Genomic DNA, 25480 nt, shown 5'->3' with positions numbered 1-25480 from the left:
GCAAGATGTCCCTGGAACAAGCAATGTGGTCAACCTATAAAAACAACAAAGTGTGCAAGTCTCTAGTTAAATGATTGCAGTATCTTTCAGTGATATGTAAGATGCTACCTTCAGAAAGGAATATGATGAATGGCTGTGCAAAAATGTTATTTAGCAAGATAAGAGTTGAAATACTTACCTCTTCCTATTATCTCACTAAAATGCACAATCAGGCTGTCAGCACCAATGACTACATGCTGAACTTCTTTGACAAGGTCTGGATTTAAGGCACTGATGTCAATGTGGACATTAGTTTGCAGCAGTGGACTGGCTAAATCCGAGTCCCCACTAGACAGATTGGATGATAGGTCTGTGTGAGGATACTGTACTGGTCTGCATGAGCCATTCTGAGACAAATTTGGAAACTGATCTGCAAGATGAACAGAAATTATTTTAATTCTTTTACGCTTCCTGCTGTGCTCAATGGAAGATCAAGAGGTGTATTTAACTGGTACTTGTGCAAAGTCAGTTATATTCAATCAGTCTAGAAGTTAGCCTGCTTTACAACACACTCCGTCACAAAAGGGAAAAGAAAAATATATGTAGCTGCCTTGCCAAGCTCATGTAAACTTCATCACCGAAGACAGAAATTTACTCTGGGCCCAGCCCAGCTTCTTTTGAAGTTAATGGCAAAACTGTCACTCACGTCAGAGGGAACAGTACCAGGCCCTTCCACTTCTAGCCAATGTAAAAAAAAAGAAGTATGTAGTATATTTAGACTATATAGCCATAGGAGTACAACTGAAAAAGAACACAGATGCAAGTAGGAAGTAGTAAAGGATGCAAAATACAAAACTTTGGGTTATTGTCAGATTGTAATTTGGTAGGCAACTTTAAATTGCATGACATTTCATTAAATTCCCAAATTGCCAGTGACAAGCTATATTTATCTAATGGTCAATATTCAACCAGGGAAATGCCTAAAGGTGAGTCATATCCTGTAGCTTCCAAAGATAATACAGTTGGTGTAACATGAAAAAAACCAACAATTTGTCAAGGGATTTTAAATTACAGCAATTGCAATGTTTCAGTTAAGCATAGTAAACGATTTGGGAATAGGTTAAATCAATATAACATTCACTTTTTTGGTATTGTTTCTTAAATATTTGTATAATAGAATCAAAGAGCCAAATTTTACTTTCAGTTACATATGGAATGACTCCAGCAGAGTCAATGAGCAGAATTTAGCCCACAGTCAGAGAAAACCCCTAACAGATGAGGCTATTTTATCAGAGAGAAAAAAGGAATTGGACATAGATATGTTACATGAAATTATAAAATGCAGATAGTGCTAAAATTATTCATTAGATTCCAGATACTAACTTCATGCTGTTATGTTTAGAAACACAAATCCCTTGCATTTATGCTGCACAAGGAGGGAATATATCCAATTATCACTACGCAACTGAGGCGAGTCTTTCCAGTTTTGTAAAATAATGTTAATTGCTATTACCAATGTACCTCAAAGTTTTCCAGTGTTCTTTTCATTTTATTCCTTACAGTAACTGATATGCATATCAAAGGCATATTCAATATTAATTTAGTTCTTGTGATTTTCTTGGAATAAGCTGTAGCTTTCTTTTATGTCAAGAAGATGAAGAAGCCTTGTAAGAGAGTATGGCAAACATGTCCTGCACAGAGCGAGGTGAATAACTTATTTTTCAGTTTGCTGATAGTTCAAAAAAAAATTGGGGGAGGGGAAAAATCAGTTTGACCCAAACCAAATTAGAAAATTCTGAAAAATTTCGAAGTCAAAAAAGTCCACAAAAAATTATTTTCTAGTTGAACAAAGCATTTACTTTGACCCCTAATGGACTGTTTGGTGCCGTTTCTGGACATTTTTTTAACATAAAAGCAAAGGAAATTAAGGGCTAGCTTCACCAAACAACTGGAGGTGGAGGTGGTGGTACCTTTAGCTCAGTGGTTAGGGCACTCACCAAGGATGTGGGAGACCCACATTCAGTTCCCCACTCTGCCTGATGTAGACCAGCAATCTGAACTTAGGTCTCCCACATCACAGGAGAGTGCCCTAGTTATTGTGGTCTGGCTTTCTCGATTTCTCCTGTATATCTCGCCTGGTGAATGCCCTAACCATCAGGCTAGTTTCCAGCCCAGTGACTTATTCAAGCATTTTGTACAAAGTGGAACAGCTTTGACAGGAGACACTGAGAAAGACCCACATAAGCAGACTTAATCATACAGCTTGATTTTTGAACCATCAGTTGAGTTGCAGTGTTGGGCAGTCAGAATATATGTAATTTCATTTTTAAGTGAGCATAACTGATGTAGGAGTCATTGAGACACACTTAATGTTACCCTTGCAGGCTCTTTCTGGAGTAGAATTTCACCTTTACCTGGTAGACCTACATAAACATATAAGAGTGAAAAAATCATAAATCCGCAGCTCCTCATTAAGGTTTGGAATATGGTACTTTTTTCTTTAATTTTTTTACACTGATTTTACAATGTGTTCACTAATCTCATCTCTTTTTGCCACTCAGACTATAGTAAAAATTAAAAAAAAACCCTCAGTTTAACATGGTGAAATACCCCTGAAGTCTACTTTCTACAAAAAACCAGGTGAAGGTCCCTAACAAAAGACAGACAGGTCTGATGAAAAATTGAGCAATAAGATATAGTTCAAAACAGGTGGTCATATGAAGATAGCTGAAAAACAAGAAAGTTAAAATATGGCAATGTCTGCTCAGATTAACAACAGAGACGTACCTTCTAGCAACGTTGATCTGTAGTCTACAGAGTCACTAGAAACCATTTCTGTAGTTGGACTTACGCTCCTTGCGCTCACAAGCCTATCCAAATGAGGAGTGTGCACTCTTCCATCATAACGAACTAAATCACTACCCAGATCTGAAAGGGGGTTTGAAAGAAACAGTGTCAAACATTCATGTTTTTGGCTGTGCTGAGAAGGGGGGCCACCAGGGAAATTCAGGGAAATGTGCTGTCCTGAGCCTCAACAAAAGTTAGGGCCGCTTGGGGGCTGCTTTAATTTATACCAGCTGGTTTTCGTCTCCCACAAGGGGACCCCACAACAGTTGAGTATAGATGAAGTACAGTTCACTCCAGCCATGCCCTCTTTCTGCCCCTTATGCCAAGACTGACTTGGGGAGAGGAATGGCTAGGGTTCTGCTCCACTTGAGAGCTCCCCGACCTCAGGGAAATTGTCAGCTGGCCAGATCTGCTCTCTGGCCCTTCACACAACCCTGGCACCAAAAAGGCGTTGAAATGCAACTGAAGATTGGGCCTATATTTTGCAATTTCTACTGGCAAGGTATATGAGAAGGATATTACATTACATGTAGGCAGTGAATAAATTGTTTAAGCTTTAATAGAACCCACATATTTTTTAAATTACTTCATGAAGTTAGCAATGATGCACCTTTAATTTGTTTTTTCTTCTTCATCCATAGAACACCCCCCAACAACAATAAAAATAACACTGAGGTTGAGACAACTCCAGCAATCAGTCCTGTGAAATTCTGATCTTGCAGAATCATCACTTTCCCAATAAGCGTTGAAAAAACTTCTTGCTTCCACTAACAGAAATAAAGAAAAAGATATTGTAATACTGTGAAGATTTAAAATAAAAAATCCACCAAAAATATATAGTACATATTAGCGCTGAAATAGTGAGTCTGAAATACCCTTTATGGGCTAAATCCTGGCCTGAAAGGCTCCACCATGGAGAGAAGTTTGGAGTAATAAATTTACACTGGTGGAAATGAAATTGGAATCTGGTCCTCTGTGGTTCATCACATCCTTTCAAGAAGCCAAGTAGCCATCACACCCACAAAATGATATTATACACATGAAACTCAGCATTTGCACACACAGACAATTACTTTGTTCTTTGCATTATGTAGCACATAGGAGCTGCATGCCTGGACCAGAACGCCTTTGTGATAGGTATAGACGGCAGGTGAATGTCCCCTTTGGGGAGGCTAGCCCCCAGCCCCGCCCCTTCTGCCCGAGACCCTGCCCTTGCCTGCTAGAGCCCCGAGCCACCCCCCTGCAGCTGGAGGAGCCCCGACCCCGCCCTGTGGCTGGAGGAGCCCCAGCCCATCTGTCTCAGCCATGCCAGTGGGCCCAAGCACTGGGCCACTGGTGGGCCTGAGCACTAGGCTGCTGGCTTGTCCGAGCACTGGGCCACTGGCCGGACAGAGCTGCCCTGGGCCACTGGCCACAGCAGAGCCAGCAGTGGCTTCAGGGGAGAGGGGGAGTGAGGGCAGGGCCTTGGGGCAGAGCATAGGTGGAGCCAGAGGCCTGGGTTAGGGGAGACTTAGCCTTCGCTGGCCTATGATACCTGCCGCCCATGGTGATAGGCGCTGCACAAACACAGAGCAAAGACGACAGTCCCAGCTCTGAAGTGCTTACAATCTAAATGGCCACTTTGTGTTAATCACCTTTTACTCAAATTGCACTGGCAAAAGTGGGGGTTTATAGGAAAAAACACTGTAATTGATTTTAAAACAGCCCTAGTACATGTCCTTCTGGCTGAAATATGCTGCAGGTCCTGTAGTACAGTTCCCAACGTCATGTGATTCTATCCTTGACAATTTTTAGCTAGTCAACAAGTTTTAAAAAAACAAGCAAACAAACAAACTCTGACCAGCTACCAGGGAAAATTATTTTAGGACACATGGCACTATCTCAGTCAACTGGAATGCATTTGGCAATCCTTCGTCTTTCTTGTGTGGAAGTCAGTCCTTTGGGTACTGTAATGAAGGATTAGTCCATCAAAAGTGCAAAATGTCTTCTTTGCTGGGCAGACAGCAATTTCCAAGACTTTTTGCCAGTAAACAAGTACACAACATGATTAACCCCTTCACTACTGACCTCTTTGCTTCCACATGTAGAATGTGCCACACCTGTGGTTAGGAGTCAAAGGGTTACGGAAATAGGACATAATAGAACTGATTAAATAAGTTACATAACCAACGACATAAATGTAAAAGTGCGTGTGTATTTAATATCATATATACATAGATAAAATATGAGAGACATGGCATTTTCAATCTTCTATGAAAATGTATTTGCCAAAGGGAAAGCATAAGGAGAACATCTGATGTCATAGTTTGCCAGCTCTATATCCAAGAATTAGTGCCTGTGCTTTTAACAAAAATTGTCTAATATAATTATTTTATTTGTACTGAGGTAGAGCTTAAGAGGCAAGTCATGGACCAGGACCACATTGTGAAAGGTGCTGTACGAACACACGACAAGCAAACAATCCTTACCCCAAAGAGCTTACCATCTAAATCAGTGGTCCCCAAACTGCAGGGCGCACCAAGGAACATTAAGACGGGTGTGACAGGGCTCGGGCCAGCCCCCACAGAAAGTGTGGAGGGAGCCTCCCAGCTCCACTCCGGCTCCAGCCCAGCCTCGCCCCCAGCAGAGGCCCTGGTTTGGCTCCTGGCATTGACCGAAGCTTGGTTCTGGCCTTGACCCCTGACTGCGGCCCCCAGCCCTGGCCCCACTCCCGCCTGTGGCTCTCGCTCCCAGCTGTGGCTCTGGGTGTGGTCTCAGCCCTGCTCCTGGCAGGGCACGGACAAATTACATTATGGGTAAGTGGGGACCATGACATAAAAAGTTTGGGGACCACCAAACTAAATGAAAGTCATACTGTAGGTTTCGATCCTATTCACTCTAAAGTCATTGTTGATTTCAGTGGAGCAGGACAAGGCCCATAATGTATAAGCTGCATAGTTTAAAGGAACATCATTTGTGATTTTTGTCTTTTCTCAACAATTTTATCAACAATTTTGAAAGATACTTGTAATGCCATATGAATCAACACAGGGTCAAATCCTGGCCTTATTTTAATCAATGGCAACACTATCAGTAACTCAGTGGGACCAGGTTTTGGTTCATAGAGGGTGAAGGACCTGGGTTCAAGTACTTGTCCTAAATATCTGGATTTTATCAAACTAATAAAACTGAATTGTTGTAGGTGGAGAACAGGTTATTTCATGCTTTTTCTACACAAAGTGCCTGATCCCATGGACTCCAAGGAAGGCCTGCAGGATCAGGACCAAAACTGTTGCCTCATGGTTTCCACCTGCTTCCCTGTCTATCTGTCCACATCCACCTGTTGTCTCTTGTCTTACAATTTGATTGTAATCTCTTTGGCGGCAAGGACCGTTTTTTGTTGTTTGTCTGTACAGCACCTAATACAATGGAGTCCTGGTCCATGACTGGGGCTCCTAAGTGCTACCACAATACAGATAATAATCACGTTTCTCATAAAAGAATTCACATTTTTCTGAAGAAAGCTGGAACTTAGAAATAATAAGACCTACACACACACACACACACACACACACACACACAAAAGGGAAAGTTCATGAACTGAAACCACCACCAACATGAGGATTAGATTTGCATTTTAAGTTTGCAGGCACCATAATTCCAGTGGGATCGTTATTAGCTACATCATATATGGAGCGAGGGTATCCCACCTCTATATTTAGCTCACTGTGCAATTTCAGCAGATCTCTGGGAATCATACAGAAAACTGATTCAGACTGTAAGTAGATGTTCTCACAACTTCTATTTCCAACTTTTAGCACTTCGCCTTTAATAGCTTCTGAATCAATGTAATTTCCCTACAAAAAATTTAAAAAATATTACATTAACAATCATTTAATATAATTCTTAAGGAGATGCTCTACTATTGACTCAGAAAATGTTATTTTATGGTGGCAAAAGCAACAATTATGAAATCAAACAAAATACTACACAATTGGTCTTCTATGGCCCAGCCAATATACATGTTTAATTTCTGTTAATGTAAATGGCAATTTGGCAGAAAAACAAAAAGGGAAGTAAAATGTTTAAGGCCAAACTCTGTTCTCAGTTACACTCATGCAACCCACATGATTTCTAAAAATGTAAACATCCAAGGAACATATTCTTCTGGGTTTTTTTAACTGTCTCACATTTTTGCATAATTCACATGAGAAAGGAAGCATTATATAGCCGTGTTTACACAAAACTGGCATTCTGTTATCCACTACATTGTGGGCATCTCAAACATTTTGTTTTGCAAATGGCGAGGGGAGATACATTATATTTACAAAGGGAGTGAAACTTGAGAGTGAATTGCTCTCATAGAATTGGGCAAATAGTAGGACCATCCTATTTTGGCTGGGACAGACCCCTTTTTAAGTCCTATCCCGGATGTCCCGACTTTTTTTGGCAAAAGTAGGCATTTGCTGATGATCAGTTGGCAAGAGCAAATGGGACAAATGCCTGGTTTTGCCAAAAAAGTAGGGCGCACCTCCCTAGGGAGAGTGCAGAGGAACAGTTGGGGGGCATGTGGTGACACCAGGGGGCAGGGCTCAAGCTATCAGCCCCAGCCCCAGGTGGCAGGGCTTGGGCGAGCAGTGACGTTCTGGCAGTTCAGGCCAGCCCCATGCAGGGGGAGAGGGCTTGGGCCAGCTCCATGCAGGATGGGTGAGGGCTCGGGCCAGCCTCTTGTGGTATCCTGTTTTCACTTTCGGAAATATGGTCACCCCAGTAAATTGGATAAAAAGAAACATGTTCTACAAGCCAAAGATGAGCATTTACCAGTAAAAATGACAGCATTAAAAGGACCCCATTCTGCACTCCTTACCCAGGAAAACTGCCCTTGACTATATCCAGAGTAAGATGAATAATCATTATTATTGCTACTTGTATCATGTTAGTGCCCACAGGCCCTGCTCAGGATTAAGGAGGGTGGCCACTCATGCATCCCCAGAATACTGAACATTCGGGTACTTCCGGGAATAGCATGGACCTGCCCCCGGCTGTGAGACTCCACCCCGCAGTGCGTACAAGGTCACAATGGTGGGGGAAGAGCAGTGCATTCTTCAAAATGGTGTCCCTGTGATAGTGTGCTGGGCAACAGCAGCTGTACTGCTGTATCACCAATTAAATTGCCCTGGAGTGAACCTATGGGGCAAAGCTGTGCCCAGTTGATAGATTGGGAATGGGCAGAAGAGTGCTGCAAGGCTAATTAGCCCAGAAGGTAGAAGGGCACAGGAAGGAAGTGCCCATGGGGGAAGAAAGACTGGTAGCATTTTCAGGATCAGAGCCAAGAGAGATCTCTCAGGTGGAAGATACCTTGTAAGGAGCTAAGGAGAGTGAGCTATTGTAAATACAGAGTTGTGCAAATTTGTAAGGGTGGTGGGGAGAACACTAAATAAATTGCAAAGGTGTTTGACCACAAGAAAGCCTCTGAGTGGTTTGTGGCTAGAAAAGAGACAGGATCAGGACTCCGTCCTGTCATAGTCCCCCAGCCATGATAGCAAACATAACCACTGCCGTTTTTGTCTCTGTACCGACAGGGAAAAACCATTTAAAAACAGGGCTGTCCAACTTAAATCCTGTCTAGGATTAGTGCCCCCTTGGTGGTGGGCAGCATACAATATTTAAGAAGATATAAGTCCTGCCATGAAGACCTTTCAATCTAATTTGAGACAAAACACAAAGAGTAATTTTAACAAACAATCGGAGGGAAGTGGGGCAGGCAGGCTGAGGGTAACAGTAATAAGAACACACTTTACATTGGCTAGCTATGGATTTATTATTAATTATTATTATTTTTCCCTAAGAAAGGAGCGCTGAAGAACACTGCAATGAGTTCCATGGGAGCAGATCCCTGTACCCATGCATAGCAGATCATAATAAATATACGATACATTTGTAGGATTAAATTCTAAGATCCTTAATCAAGCCTCTTATTCAATGATAATTCTGCTCAGTTAAGGACCACAGAATGTGTCACATATTTAGGGATAGAAGGGAGTGCCTATTGATTACTACCGGGGTAGGAGAATAAGATTCCCTTTCATATTAGTTCTTTTGGTTTTTTTAAAAAATCTGTTACCCATCCCCACCCTGTTTTTAATAGTTGATGCCTCTTCAAGCCAGACGGGGCAGTTAGTTACTACTTGGAGTAGCCATCACAGACCAACTACATATACCATTTGCTCCCACATCTATGAGTATCTGAAGCATGTTGAACAGTACTGAAGGATTAGAATGGTCCTACAGATCATAAGTAGGAATAATGGAATGCAATTTAAGAATGGAAGATGCAGGCTTAATGTCAGAATAATTCCGAATGGGAAGATTCTAGACTGTAACAATCTGCTAAAGGACATAGAAGGAGATAGATCAATAGAGTCATTTAAAAATGGACTGGACAAGCTTCTTAAAGTAATGGGGACTATAAACTCCATACTACGCATAGACAGAGGTGGGAGGAGAGTCTCTCTGGTTTACAAACAAGCAGCTTGATCACACCCTGACATAGCTGCCAGAACTACCAATTCTGGAGGCAGGCACCCACAACTACAACCAATAGAGAAAACAAGACCTGCTATGAAGGGGAGAGCACAGAGAAGGAAAGGGGAGGCAGAAAGGCCTGAGCTAGCAAAGGGGTGACAGCTCTACACCAGGCTGCCTCCAAGAAAACAGCCAGGAGACTGAAGGAGACTGCAAGCCCTAAAATTGAAGGGCTGATGGACTTAATTGGATGTGAAGATCCAGGAACTGACCTGATTGAGACCAAGCTCAGAAAAGTCAGTCAGAAGAAGCTGAGACCCCTAAAAAGACCACACCAAGAGGCAGTGACACTTAAGATTACCCCACAGGGAACATCCTACACTGGACTGGGAATGGACAAAGAGGCTTAATAGATCACTTCCATCTTTGATTTCCAGGGCAGATGTGTCAAGTTTGATTGTTTGACATAAAATTGTGATGGTCCCAATATTTTCCATGGCCAGAATGAGTTCTGTTTAGAAATCAAGTCCTGCTATATATAAGTAATACTTGTAGTCTGTCTCTGGTTTGGTATGTGTGTATGAGCTCTGATCAGGCAAAGCCTTGGGCCTGTTGCTCAGTCCCTGCTTAGTAATTGAATGGAAATGGGGATTGAAGCTGATATAAAACTGCAGTAAGAGCATGAGAGGAATCCGTGTTGGTGGTGAGGACAGTGGACTCAGACAATACTCTGGAATCTGGGGGACTGGCCCTACAGAGATACAACCGGAGTCAATTGAAACTACCTTTGGCCCAGTTCCCAGTCCCATTTACACTGTTAATTGAATTGTCTAGTTCTTTAAGCTGATGAACTCCTGTAGAACAGCTGCTCCAGAGAGTGTAGTACACTTGTGCACAATCTTGTAGGGGCTCAGATGTAGCAGCACTTAATTAAATAGCCTGCCTCTGACTCAGGACAGCACTGATGGGCATTTTCAAGAGAATCTTAAGTAATGATCACATGCAGAGCTAAGACAAGTTAAAGTGTCTCACTGATAATTCTGACCTAGAACTGCTATGGAGTCGGTTGCAGCTGTTTCTTCTACTTCTGTGTATTTGCCTGTCACTTCCTACATGCTGGGACAAGCTGCTGACCTGATCTGATAGGCTGTTAAAATTCCTTGTTGCCCTGCTTGCCCGGCATGTCCCAACCAAGGCTTAAAACAAACATTGGTCTGTACCTGTGGCTTCCTTGTGAATGCCACTGGACTCCAGTTATGTACTATGATAATGGATGACAGAAATACCCAAGAATAGACAGACAGATATTGCATTTGGGAGGCTGGAAGATGAAAACATGTATAATTAGCCTATACATATGATACAATTTGTTGAGTAGTGCCATAGAAGGAATTCAACAAAAGGAGCCGGCCATGTGGACAAATCATCCATTCCTTCTGCAGTCTGGTGATGTTCACAAGCAAACTTGGACAGGAGGTCATTTTTCATTTACAGCTAGGATGCACTGGGCAGTCAGCAGGCCCAAAGTTCATAAGAACGGGTCACTGACTTCTTTTGGCTGGCAATAAGTAATTACATTTTCTTATCCAGACTGAGTTTTTGGTTGTCCCAGATTGACAGACAATAAGATTTATCCTAACTTGTGTGCTTTGCAAGTTGGCAGGAGATGGGAGCATTTCAGAAGCAGTGTGCTCAGCTCATTGGGTGGGAACTGACCAAGAGAGTGCCTCATGTCACTCTACCATGACCCCTCTGACCAGCCTATGAGTAGCACTGATAGACTTCAAAGAGAGTCATATACCTGGCAAAGGAAGATGGCTGTGATGAGGGACCTTGACACAGAGTGTAATATGGAGTTTTGGAAGCCCTCCACTGAAGACAAAACACATCTGGCACTCCAGGAATACAATGCCCAGATGGACAAAGTCCTAGATAAAGCAATTGAATAAGTATAGTTTTTCTGAGCAATATTTTCTTATAAAACATCTTGTGTTCATCAAGGGAAACCAGAGAGAACCTTTCAGTCAGTATCCAGTCATTTGTTGGAAGCTAAATGTGTCACACTAGATTAATCCGACTGAAAAACTCGTGATAAAAGCTCTCCCCACTTCTAAAACTAATTAAGAAAAAGATAAAAGAACTTTGGTTTGGTAGAACAGTTTGCTCACTGAAGCAAGCTGCCATTTAATTTCATGCTGTGGTTGCTTAATTATTGCTCAAAATAAGACCATGAGGCATGTAAACTTACGTGTGTGTGATTTTATCTGTGTGTCAGGGGCGAGGGGAAAGTGTTGCCAGTACGGCTTATAATGATCTTTTGGCTCCTGAACATAAATTCTAAAGTCGCCTCAGTGTTTAGATGGAAGCATTCCACTATAACTAATTTTATTTGGAGGAAGATGTTAAATTGCCTCCTGCTCATGCTTTATTCTAGGAGACCAGCTTCGACTAACATCATTCTTTAGTTGGTTGCCAGGAAATCATCCGGGCATTGGGCTTCAGAAGGCAGCTGCTTACGGCACCATGACAAGGTAAACCAACAGAGCTGAAGTGTCATTGCGGTCACCCTCCAATAAGCCAGTCCTAAACCAAACTGCTCAACCTCATGACTGCTTCCAACGAAGCATAAACAGGACACCCTCTTGGAGGAGGAAATGGTAAATATAGTTGTTGGGACTAAGCTAGGTGGGCAAAAGAAAGCATGGAGTGAATGGGGAAGCACCAAATCCCACATCTTCACCTACAGGAGCAGCCTGTTCCCCACGCAGTGAGTGTGCAAGACCAGGAGTGCAATGGCAATGCTATGTTGCCACTGCATGAAGAAGCTGGGTAGAGAGAGAGATTCCATGCTCTCTCTGTACGCTGCATAGCTGAATGCTGTAGAGGGTCTCTCCAGCTGAAGGAGAGAGGATTGTGTGGGCAGGGGTTCCAGGTGAGGCTGGTTGGGAAAATGGCAATGAAAAGCTCTTTTGTCAGAATTTGCTGATTAGTCAAAATCGAAATGTTTTGTGGACATGGTTGAATTTTGTTGAAGATCCAATGGAACCCAGGCATGGGTCTGACAGAATCCTGCCTGATTTCCTGGCAGCTTGCTCACCTGATTCCTTGGCAGCCTACTTGCTGGACTGTCGCGGAGTCAGGGACCCCAGGTCTTCCAGGGTTCATGGCTCCAGGACAGTCTGGCAGGTGGGCTGCCTCACAGCTCAGCCCAACCTCCCTTTTGTGGAGAATTTTGAAATTTTTGGTTTTCATTCTGAATCACAATGAAACCAGATTTTGCTCTATCGAAATCCTCTGCACAGTGGAATTACCTTTCTTTGCCCAGCTCTAGTTCCAAGCACGCAGCCTGGGCTGTGTCTGCTAGTACACCCACACCCTGCATTAACCCTATATGCTGGGTTGGGACTAAGAATGCCATGCCTCAGTGCACACAGCCTGATTACTCAGAACATGCACTCATTATTGAGTTTGCACCCTTCATAAATTCATAAATTTTAAGGCCATAAGGGACCATTAAGATCATCTTGTTAGACCTCCTGCATCACATAGGCCATAGAATTTCACCCAGTAATTCCTGCATCCAAGATCTAGAATGCCAGTGCTGCTAAGGCAGTTACATTTTCCTCCAGAGGAAAGGTCACAAAACCATAGAGGAGAAATAGATGAGTCTACAGACCAACCATTTCAAATTCTGAGCTAGATCTTTACTCCTGCTAATTCTTAAGTGTGCAGCTGAAGATTCCCCAAGTGTTCCTGAGCTCACGGTGGGAAGGAGATATTGCTGGAGTATGCTGTGCTTTGGATTATCCATTCTGTTATAACAGCTTGTAATAGGCTGTTAAAAGCTGGTGCAATTTAGAACAGTCCCGAGGCTGCTCTTACTTGAACTGGGGCTGAATTAGCCCCTGGGTCCCTGGAGGACCAGGAAAGTCACCTTTGTATTCCCACCTGGTGTGCCAAGTGTACCCCTGGCATATTTGTGAAATCAGCTCTTTATAGTTCATGACAACTGGGACTTCAGAAGAATGTGGTACAAGGAGAAAATAATGCTCTCAAGATATTCCCTGCTGAAAAATTCCCTACATTTTTCTGCAGAGATCCTTTAGATCTTTTCTCCAAACCTTCATTACACATCAGCCCCCTACTACACATAAGTATTATGACAAATAGTTTGTGTTTTAGTACCTATTTGCTGGTGTAAGCTGCAATATTATTACAGAATATTGTTTACTGAATAGTGTTACAGTTTATCTGCGTAGAGTCTAGTAGATAAAAGCCAATGATTTAAAAGACCATTAAACATTTCTTACCTTAATTTCCAGTATATTATGATTGCCCCTTGAGATCACCACTGGCTTTTCAAAAGGTTTAAATACAGGATTATTCACATAATCAAAATCAAAGTATTGGTTGCTGACTCCATCAAAAATGAAAAACACTTTTGTTGCAAAAGGTAGTTGCAGATTAAAGGATTTCAGTGAAGGAGTTGTGCAACAGATTATCTCTGCGTAAGAACGATGGTTACATGTCTGTAATAAGAAAGGGGTACAGAATAGAGAGATGCATTTAATATACTGGAGGTGCATAAACATTTTCAAATACCATACAAATACTTACATTAAAATATATTCTTCAATTGCCAACTCTTTTCAAATAAAGTTTATAGAAGCTGCAGAGCATTAGGTATCTTGCTATAAAAAAAATCAAATCATGCATCTTATGCAGCATTTTTCTTAGATGTGAGTGATCAGTGCAAAAACTTCACTTTGATAGCATTTGCACACTTTTGAGGAAGTATATTAGCAAACATATTTCCTAGCATCAGTGTGCACATTTTAGGCAAATATTTTGCAGATAATTAATGGAAAGTAAATCTCAAAGCCAAGGATCATCAGTATATTATGTTCTGGCTGCTTTGTTACTGCTCCAGTGACACAACTCAGCCAAAACCCAAAATAACCAGTCTCTGTCAGAGGGCCTCCCATGTGGAGATCTGCTGGAGTGCCTTTATACTGCCAAAGTGACATGAAGTGACCAGAACATGGCTGCCAAAAATGCTATGAGAATCTGTGCCAAAAATTCTCTAATTTTCTTTTAAAATTATATAGTTAAGACTCCAGTCCTGCAACATACAATGCTCAGGTGGACTAATGTGCCCATGCAGAGCACCACTGCAGTCTGCCCGTGTGTTGTATGCTACAGGATCCGTTTCAACCTGTATTTCCTGACAGCAGCTGAGACAAAATGATCCCAGGATGAGCTTTTGAAGGGCTGTGTCTTTGGTTATACCTTTTAACAAAAATGGTTAGAGAGGATGGTAGAGCTGCCACTGGAGATGGTCAGGAATATTTTGACAAAAGCTTTTTTCATTGGAACACGTTGATTCATTGGGAAGGTTTCTCAGGTCTAGGATGGAATTTTCTAGTCAGAAAGAGAAAGAGAGAGCTCCCACCCCATGATAGCTCGCAGGTTCAGAGCAGACTTGAACCTGGGTCTGGGTGAGTGCCCTAACCATTGACTTAGTGGCTGTTCTGGGGTGGGTCTTTCTCTCAAATATTTTTTGAAAGGTCGCAATTTCTTTCCAATGAGGAATGAAAACAAATTCTGAAATCTCATTTTCCACCCCCACCAATGTCTCTCTTCATCTCCATTCCTCTACTGTGCACCTCAATTGGGTGTAAACAGGAGTCAGCTAAGCCAAGGGTAGGAAATACATGAATACCAAAAGCACAGCACTTAATATTTATTTCAATATTCACCTTAACAAAATACTTGGTATTTTGCAGTGGCAGTTGCTGCCAAAATAGGTGGCGCTTCCTCTGACACGTTAACCAGATTTTCAAACGAGGACACTAGTGGTGGATGTCACAGGAGGGGGTTTGGTGGAGGATGAAGGAGGTTGATTGGAAAAGAGAAAGAAAGGAGCCCTCTCTTCCCCTACTTTGCATCCTCCTCATTTCAGAATGAAAACATAGGGCACATTACAGTATAGGGCAGGGCACAGAGAAAGGAGTATTTGTCTCCGCGGGACTGCTTGTACTCTTGCCTTCCTGCTCCCTACTGTATACCACTGGCTCATCTACATTCACCTTCATTCAGCAGTTCCCTCATTCCCAACCCCTACTCCTTCCATTCTCCCACCTCAGCTCTGCCAAACCTTCCCCCTCAATTCCCTCCCAGCAACCGAACTCACTTCTTAGAAATCTTCTCCTTCTCCTTCTCCTTCCCCTAAACCCTCATCCTGGGCAATGCCCGGCTATGCACACAAAACCCCTCCCATCTGATCATGACTCAAAACAACCCCCCATCAGAAAATCCCCTCTATCCCATAGGGTTGCCAACTTTCTAATCCCTGAAAACTGAACACCCTGACCGCCCCTTCCCCCGAGGCCCTGCTCCCCCCCCGATCCCCTGGGACTCACCTGCCACCTGCAGAGCCAGGCTGGGAGGAGCTGATACAGAGCCTGCCCAATCAGGGCACAACAGGGCACGGCAGGCATCAGTCCCCAAAGCGAGGGGCTTGGGTGGGGAAATCAGGGCACAGCAGGGTGGGGGGCTCTGTCCCTGGAGCGAGGGGCTGGGGAAATTGGGGCACAGCAGGGCAGAGGGATCCCCAGAGCAAAGGGCTGGGGAAATCGGGGCACAGTGGGGTGGGGGGCAGACAGGTTACCCACCTCGATGGCACTGGTACCTACTTTGGAGCCCAGTCTGGGAGACAGCCAGTACTCTCCATCAGGCTGGGGGGTGGGAAAAGCAGCACCTGCTAAGCAAAGCCACTTCTCCAGGCTCCAGCAGCCGCTGCTGCTCTTCCCACCCCCACCCCTCAGTAGCCGAGGCCAGTTACTGCAGGTAACTTTTAGTGCCTGGTCAGATGTGCTGACCAGATCTTGCCAGTTTTCCTTTTCGACCAGACATTCTGGTCAAAAACTGGACACCTGGAAACTCGTTACTGTCTCACATAGCACCCCCTCAGTTCAGAGCCCCCAGTTTTTGCTTGGCCTAGTCAAGAGGCAGAGGAAGCAAGGAAGGCCTATATCTACAGTAAACATATCTAGGGGGCATAGTGACTGTCCCTGAGGCTCTAATATGAGTCTGTCCTACAGAAGCCTGTATTCTCTACTTTGAGTCCATTCCCTCTGCTGCCTGCAGCTCATATGCAGATGGGGTTACTTCAGCTCCGCAAGAAGTCCCCCAAAGGTAAGCAAGTGCACTGCACCCTCCAGCACAACAGCCACTTCTTAGAGACTATACTTGTCTGTAGCATGGCTGACAGTTGGGACATTAATGATGGTTCTTAGCACTACCAGCTAGGGTGACCAGATGTTCTGATTTTATAGGGAGAGTCCTGTTATTCAGGGCTTTGTCTTATATAGGTGCCTATTACCCCCCTACTCCAACTTTTCACACTTGCTATCTGGTCACCCTACAGCTGCCCCTAGTGTTCTGTACTCTAACACCCCCACCCAAATCCTTAGAAAACCAATATACTGTTGAATAACTCTGCATACATAAATAGAGCCAAAATACTCCTTTTTAGTTATATTGGTTCTCATTATAAAATCCAGTCTGAATGTTGCCTTGAAATAATTTCCATTTGTTTCTTTCATACCAAATTAATGCAGTACAATTTAGCTCTGTATCAAATTAGTATAATAATGGTTAAAGCTATTTACTCACATTAGCTTGGGATTAAATTATTTGTCTCTAGATCAGCACTTTTTCTTATCACCACAGTAATTCATGTTTTCATACCTAAAAGTGTGAAATCTTAGCTCTGCCAACATTTTTCCAAGAATCTGGAAAGGAACACTGGAGTTTTAAATCTGTACTACAAGTTTTACTTAGCTACGGACTATGGGCCCAGTTCTGCTCTCAGTTAAATGGTTGCAGCTCTCACTGAAGATAATGTGAATTGCACCCATGTAACTAAGAGCTATTTGGTTTTATGGACCATACTCTGCCTTCAGATATACCTACACATTCCTGTTGACACCAGCGTGATCTCTGGGGTGCAACAGAAGGTATAGAATCAAGCACCATAATTTTATAGTACAACTAAACTATGTTCTTTTCTATATTTCAGTTGCATTTGTTACTTGGCTCCCTGGTCACAAGGTGATCTACTGCTGTTGGCATGAAAACTGTATTTTAACTGACAGTATAACACTTATTGAACTTCAGTTCTGCAGTGAAAAAACCCAATTTCTCTAGTAGTTACAGGTTTCTTTGATTTTTTTAAAGAACTATCCTGGTGTCCTTCTGAAAAACCAACAGGTGGCAGAAATGTCCCAGAGAGCTGCTCAGAATTTAACAGAATACATTTTAAATTCCCCCTTTTTATTGACCAGCGTTGGTCCCAGTGTTGCTATATTGCCAATTTTCCTGTGCATGGAGATCTGAGTTTTAAATCCTGCTCAGAACCCCTTCTTTCTGGTTTATGGAACAGTCTAAGGCAGAGCAGAATTTCAAAACTAAATTTGTGCCCATGCTGTAGGGAGAAAGGAGATAGCTTTTCTTACTGTTAAGACAATCTGGGATGCTGAAGATTAATGTGAACACACGTAACAGGAACATATTCTAAATGGGTGCTTCTCTCTCTCTCTTGTTGCTCTCGTGGGCCTCCCTTCAGATATTTGGTGTGGGCCTTTCGCCCTGCCATGTCAAGCTCTAACTGAAGGGCCTGCAAAACTCTCATCAACTTCAATGGGAGCAGGAACAGGCCCAAAAGTCAACACCCTGGACTTAACTACATGCAGGTGCCTTCCTCCCTGTAATGTCTTTTCAAATTCAGCTGGCTTGGGGCATACAGAGAGTTAATAATTCATAGATTCCAAGGCCAGGAGGGACCATCGTGATCATCTAGTCTGACCTCCTGTATAACACAGGCTGTAGAAGAATTCATAGAGCACATCTTTTAGAAAAACTTCCAATCTTAATTTAAAAATTGTCAGTGATAAAGAATCCACCATGACCCTTGGTAAATTGTTCCGGCGGTTACCATCTCTGTCTGGTCCCCAACAAGGCCAGCTCACTTGTCTTGTGCAACATAACCAAGTTTCTTTGGCCGAATGGAACATTGTTGTAGGATTCTCTTTTTGACTCAAGTCTATGAACTCAGGTCTAACACACCCTAATATATTAAACTGACTAGCCTAGTATAAATGAATTGTTAAAAATAACTATTAAACAAGGTGGGGTCAAATCCTGAGTTGATGTAAATCGTCATAGCAATTTACTCCAGCTGAGGATGTGCTCTGGTATGTTTACTTCTGAATGCTGAGTGATGGGCCATGTACTGTAGTTCAAGTTTTACTGTGTCTAATGGACCTAGAAGATAATTTGAGTCAATGTGTTAATAACAAATGTATGATGAAAATATAGAATCAAGCTATTTTTTCCTTATTTATGACTATCCTTTTTAAAGATTCCTATAGCATTGTGCTGGTCAGCAAGTCATCACTAAAATACATATGTTTAAACAACCAAATACATCTTAGGTAATCATTATTCTTATTTGATTAATGTGAATTCATTACACATCTTATCTACTGTACAGTAGTGATGTCTTTTAAATCAATAGCAGTGGTATTCATAACTTTGTTTGTGGCTATCTGTTGGAATTGGTTCTGAAGCCAGCTACTTTATCAGGCCGGTCTCTGAAGGGGATGCTCTCAGAGAATGATAAAAATCTAATAATACTCTTTAGAGGTGATGCAATGTGACTGATTGGTAAGGTCAAGATAAATCTTATTTGCAATGCCCTTTTTGTTACGTGATTTGACATGACATTTTTACCTTGAAATTGGTTTTAGCAATTGAAAAATATGATGGTTTAGTTTTCAAGAAATATTGGATTGAGAATCTATAAAGAAAGAATTATAATTCAATCAATTGCCTACTCAATTAAGATACTGCCTATCAGGCAGCACCTTTAACTTTTATTTAATTAGGTTTTAAAATACATTTACTTTAAAAGCTGAACCTGTGTTCTGCTTATGACTATAATCTGCATCAGAAGAAAATGAGGAAGAAAAGATGCCAAAAATGTGGAGTGTTTCACAAGCATATAGCAAATAAGTTTACCCAGGGGAGAATAATGACCCTTTGCTTAATGTATTTGACTCACCACTTAAAGATATGTATTTTTGCCTTCATAAAATGTGACTCTTGAGGCAATTAATGAAAGCTTGATTTACAGAATCTGAACTTCAATCCACAGTTTGATTTTTTTCAACAGGATAAAGAGCAGAAATATTTCTCCACATTCAAGGGGTCACCCAGCAGCTGACCCAGATGCCATGTGATTTGAAACTGTCAGAAGGGGCAGAGAGGAGAACTTCACCTTTGACACAGAGTCTAAAATTTTGGAGTTTTCCAATGATGAATGAAAGATGGATGAGATCTACAGCAATTTGGGAGACTTTTATATTGTCTCTGCTCCCCTAGATATCTGTATCTCAGAGTCCAAAGGGTGATTTCTCAGTAATCTGGTAGATGACAAAATGAGAGGTAGGGATAGGAATTCAATGGCTGGCTTGGGGAGTATAGTCTCCCATCTCAACAGGATTTTCTCTCTTGGTGAGAATGTCAGAGGTAACCTTACTTGGTCTGTTGATCATGAAGATCTGTCACAGAATGCACCAGCCTTTGCAAGGACAGATGCTGCTGTTTAGGCTGCTGCACAAGTGGGTATTAATGATTCAGTGGCATCTGCCCCTATTTCTCTTCTAGTCATCTTATTGGATGAAAGTACAGAAAAAGAGTGTCTGTTCCAGACGGTACAAACTCCAAGCTGTCAGATCTCTGCGCCAAACAGTAGACAGAGCTACAGCCTCACCTGATTTTGGGTTCCTAATTCTGAAGGCCAGACCTGGCCTCAATAGAAATTTCAGTTGCTACCAGTTCTACCACTGGCTTATGGTCTTTCATGGACTCTACATCACTGGAGGATTGGTGTATCTTCAGTACTCCTCCCTTTTGCCCCTCCTGCACAGTCCATATACCAGGAGAGATGCAGGGCCCATGAACATCTGCAGGGAGTTCCCCTCCAACAAGGGAATTCTCTGCTGGGCATTTGTAGCAGGCTTACAGCTGCTGTGTATGACTGAGGTAATCCAGCTAGAGAATCTGACTCTCAGTATCTGTTAGGGGCAAGCAAACGTTCTTCAAGAGAGGAAAAGATGAGCTTCTGTGATTTCCATGGAATAGAATAAACCAGCAAAGTTACCTCCAACATTATCTCATAAAGCTACCCTAGACTCGCATGATCCCAGGCTTTAGGGTTTGATGGGTACTACAAACAGGGATAGATTCATGATATCCCAAATCTGAGAAAGCTTTTATACTATTCCTTTAATCTCATGGGAGGTGACTGGGAATAGATGAGAGAGAGCAGCATCACAGGGGAGCAATTAAAAGGTTCTCAAGGCTATCCAATGGAAGGGGCTAGATATTGTGGACCCAGTTTTGTAAATGCTTGAAATGAAAAAATAATAATGAGAAAAGAGATGATCTTATGCTGTTACAATGCAAAAGCCACAAAATACCTGGCCTGATAGCAGGACAAATCCATATTGGATCATAGATGTGACAACTGACTATATTTTACAGGCTGTGGCGGTAGAGGAGGTTTTTGTCTAAAAATCTAAGTACTTCCTAATTTTGCACCTCAGACACCCTGGGACATTCCTTTATAGAAGGAGTATGAATATACTGTCCAAATCAATGGATGGGGATGAGGATGGGCCATTCCTCTATAGTAAAAGATTCCCAAATGACTACTTGTTTGCTATTAGGGAATCAATGCAAAGTATAGGCTTTCAAAGAGAAAACATTGACCTCAAATGCTTAGGGGACAGAAGAGATCCATTAACAAGACTTACAGCAGAGGTTAGAGGGACTTCATTTTGCAGGCAGGCACATGAGTTCAAAATTTGTTTCCAGATGGTAAGGCCAGATTATACAAAGACTTTATATAACCGCACAAGAAAGAAGGAGCCTCTTTCCTCCTTCTATCCTCAGCCTGGGATGGGACGTATGAGAGTTCTTCATCAGGGAATGCAAGGCCTCTGCAGAGCTAGTGCTATTCTTGAAACTAACTAGTGCTGGTCAGAAAATGGAATTTTCATTTGGAAGGAAATTCCAACTTCTCAAAATCTGATTTCCATCTGACTTGGAAAGAAGGGTCAAAATTTCAACATCATAGAACAGAAATGCAGAAAAAATTCAATTTGGAAACATCAGAATGTTTCTTTTCAATATTGCAGAATCATTTTATTACAATAAGGGGAAATGTTTTGTTTTGATAATGTCAAAGTGTTATAATATTTAATATAAAACAGTAAACACAATATATATATATTAAAATTAACACTTGAATATAGGAAAGTCTAAGTGAAATAAATCAAAATGATAAAGCTGAAATGAAACACTTTCATGTTATTGAAACGAAATATTGTGACATAAAGAAATGAGAAAACCTAAATGATTCCTGTCAAAAATTTTGTTGTGAAACATTCTGATTTTGAGAAAACTGCATTTTCTGATGGAAAACTATTCCGCTAATTTTTTTTGACCAGCTCAAACACTGACTTCTTCAAAGGGCTGAGGAGAACAGGCAGAGCAGAGCAAACTCTCTCCAAAGCTGGCTAATTGCTGTGTTCCCTAAAGCTTCAGGCTACCCAGCACCTCCTGCAGCTCCCACTGAGGAAGTCAACTTCTGTGCACACATATTGCCCATCATGGAGCTGTGGCCCTATACTCTGGATCCTAGCTGAGGGAAATGGAAGGAAGAGTAATATCTCCTCCTTCTCTTGACACCATGGTTGCTCCTCTGTGAGCGTTCCTCATGGTTAAGGGCAGCAGCCAAGCCCACTTTGCACCACCAACCCCTGCAGGATCTGAGTGCTGAGTCTGTCAATATTAACTGTCTCTCCCCCCGCACTTCTCCCTTTGCAATGCAGAACCTGCCTTGAGGAATAAATCTGGGGGCAGAGACTGGTGGAGGAATGACTGGCAGTGAAACTCAACAGGAGGTAGGCTGGCAGAGAAGCACAAAAACCCAAGGAGCATAGCAACAGGCTCCAATGTTTTATTCTTCTTCAATGATTTAATTTAAAATGTTAAAAAAAAAGTGTGATGTGACTTCTTATTTGTGCTTACCTTTATGTTTGCTTTTTTGAACTGCGCTTTGCAATGTAACTTGCAATTTAATTTGGGTTGAATCATCACTCATGTCTCAAGCACAGGTCCAGTCCCACACCATTAAAGTCAAAGGCAGTCTGGCAGTTGGCTTCAATTGAAGCATAATCTGTCCCTATAATTTCTTTAATTATTTACTTTGCACTATTTTATTGCTCTCAAATTGCAAAACTCCTCTATAGCATCCTTTATAAGATATTATTATTATTAGTGCTAAATAGATTTTAAAAATCTAGTTTTCAAATGATCATTGAGCTTTGTTGCATGTAGCAGAATCAATCAGAATTATGTGGATAATGAAATCTGGGTCTGATCCTGTTCCCAACGGAGTCAATGGAAAACCTCCCTGTAACAAGGAGGGGCTTCTCCTGAGCTTCCAAACTCTCACTATTATGCCCAGTCTCCTTTCGGAAGGCTCATTTTCTGACCCCAACCAAGTACCATAATAGAAAACAGTCTTTTAACTCACTCCTTTCCCCCTAGCTTCAGGTTCCACTGGTCTCTGGCCCTCCATCTCCTGGCAGCTTCCCAATTTGAGTCCCCTCTATTTCCTTCCTGGGGCAGTAGTCCCAGGGCTGCTTCCCTGAGCACCTGACCCATTGCTCCAGGGACCCAGACACAGCCTGTCCCACCCATTCTCTTCCCTCTCTCATTTCCTGCCCTCTGGCAGCCCTTTATAGGCCCACTTGTAGTCTAGCCCCCTTGAATTGGCTGGATTAGGCTTACCTGCTCTGACACAGGGGCACTGGGCCCAGTTCTACTCACACGGACCAATTCCCCTTTGACACTTCTGTTGACTCCAATGGGGGCAGGATCAAGCCCCCAAGGTACAAGGTACAAACAAGCCAGGCTGACCAAAGAGAACAGAGTCATTCAGGTTACGATGATGAGATGATATTTTATCACCCAGGAGGATGACTCACCACAGTGAAGTTCTTTCCTAGCTTAGGTACAGTGATCACCATCTGAGGAAGACACACTGAATTCAAGTTGATTCCATGAACTGTGATTGTGCTCCCACCACTGGTAAAAATTAAAAATAAATCATTACTATTGTATTTTCTAGAAAAATCCATATAATCAAATATATTTTAGATCAAATTACAGCATGGAAACAAAATTAAAGACATACAAATGGAATAGGAAATACAAGCTGAAATATAGCTTATAGTAGTGATATTTATTTCTGGGAATTAAGTTTCTTTCACACTCATGATAAAAAAACCAAACAAACAGGAACAAAAGAGAAAAAAGAAAAATAATTTACAAAACTGAATAACTGTATTTAATTTCTGATACACCAGAACAAAAAAAGGAAATGTGCATTTTAAAGGAAGATAGAAAAAAGTCCTAAGTATTTGCTAGTGTATTTTATACATTGCTTTCAAAGCACAGCTTAAAAGAGTCTGTCCTTTTCACACTGCTGACTTGAGACACTTTTACTCACCTAAGAAAAGATTTAGCTGGATGAATTTTAAAAACAAAAGGGTCTTCCTTGTACGTAAAATGACCCTTAGCTTCTCGAGTAGCTAAATCAATCTTCATTTTAACAGGATATTCTGATGGAATTCTTTGTGCAGGTGTGTAACACACTATGGTGCTATCAGATTCACTGAAAGGAAATTACAGAAGAAGAGGGGAACTTGTCTTGCAATAATCACAAAACACATAATCTGTTTAAAACACACTCCTAAATTGGGCCCTGATTTTGCAGGAGGATCCACTAGCACAAATTGCCAGTGGGGTCCAAACAAGCAATTCACATTGCAAGATCAGGACCTCAAAAGTAAACATGAGATGAGGATGAGACAATAATGCCATTTATGCTAAACTGTCTTTCAGATGTCTTTGTCCTTGTCATCCCAGTCCTGCTCTTATGAATCATAGAATGATAGAATCATAGAATATCAGGGTTGGAAGGGACCCCTGAAGGTCATCTAGTCCAACCCCCTGCTCGAAGCAGGACCAATTCCCAGTTAAATCATCCCAGCCAGGGCTTTGTCAAGCCTGACCTTAAAAACTTCCAAGGAAGGAGATTCCACCACCTCCCTAGGCAACGCATTCCAGTGTTTCACCACCCTCTTAGTGAAAAAGTTTTTCCTAATATCCAATCTAAACCTCCCCCACTGCAACTTGAGGCCATTACTCCTCGTTCTGTCATCTGCTACCATTGAGAACAGTCTAGAGCCATCCTCTTTGGAACCCCCTTTCAGGTAGTTGAAAGCAGCTATCAAATCCCCCCTCATTCTTCTCTTCTGCAGGCTAAACAATCCCAGCTCCCTCAGCCTCTCCTCATAAGTCATGTGTTCTAGACCCCTAATCATTTTTGTTGCCCTTCGCTGGACTCTCTCCAATTTATCCACATCCTTCTTGTAGTGTGGGGCCCAAAACTGGACACAGTACTCCAGATGAGGCCTCACCAATGTCGAATAGAGGGGGACGATCACGTCCCTCGATCTGCTCGCTATGCCCCTACGTATACATCCCAAAATGCCATTGGCCTTCTTGGCAACAAGGGCACACTGCTGACTCATATCCAGCTTCTCGTCCACTGTCACCCCTAGGTCCTTTTCCGCAGAACTGCTGCCTAGCCATTCGGTCCCTAGTCTGAGAAAAGACTGACATTGTACAATCTCTATAATGATCTTGGCCCTCCAAAAACAGGCTATGTGAAGTTAAACTGGGATTTTGGTCTTGGAGAATGTTAGCATTTTAACCCTATTCCAACTACCTTGCATATATATGGCCACATAAGGCTGTAGTAAATTGCCATAGCGCCACTGAAGCTGATGGATCTATCCTGATTTACATCAGTTGAGAATCTGGCCCATAGCCTTTAATAATGAGACAAAGGGCTTTTACTGAGTAGGCTTTGAAAGTCACCTAATACTGTACATGTGGAAGTGGCCTAAGATAATTGTTTGTCACCCAGCACAGGTCACAGGGCCTT

At 42.2% G+C, this 25480-nt stretch overlaps 1 protein-coding gene across 1 annotated transcript in view; it reads right to left on the bottom strand.

Annotated features, from left to right (window-relative positions):
- Window positions 1-25480, bottom strand: part of MET (MET proto-oncogene, receptor tyrosine kinase) — an 86193-nt gene that overhangs the window by 10493 nt on the left and 50220 nt on the right. The window contains exons 8-14 of the mRNA XM_077807826.1: window positions 23978-24142; window positions 23454-23553; window positions 13641-13859; window positions 6516-6662; window positions 3437-3593; window positions 2767-2907; window positions 179-409 (exon numbers count right to left, since the gene is read on the bottom strand). Coding sequence (XP_077663952.1) covers window positions 179-409; window positions 2767-2907; window positions 3437-3593; window positions 6516-6662; window positions 13641-13859; window positions 23454-23553; window positions 23978-24142 — 1160 coding nt within the window. The remainder of the gene's footprint in view (window positions 1-178; window positions 410-2766; window positions 2908-3436; window positions 3594-6515; window positions 6663-13640; window positions 13860-23453; window positions 23554-23977; window positions 24143-25480) is intronic.

This window comes from Eretmochelys imbricata, chromosome 1 (assembly GCF_965152235.1).
Source record: "Eretmochelys imbricata isolate rEreImb1 chromosome 1, rEreImb1.hap1, whole genome shotgun sequence".
NCBI lineage: Eukaryota > Metazoa > Chordata > Testudines > Cheloniidae > Eretmochelys > Eretmochelys imbricata.
The sequence above is the reverse complement of the archived record's forward strand: the minus strand, read 5'-3'. Positions and strand labels throughout refer to the sequence as shown.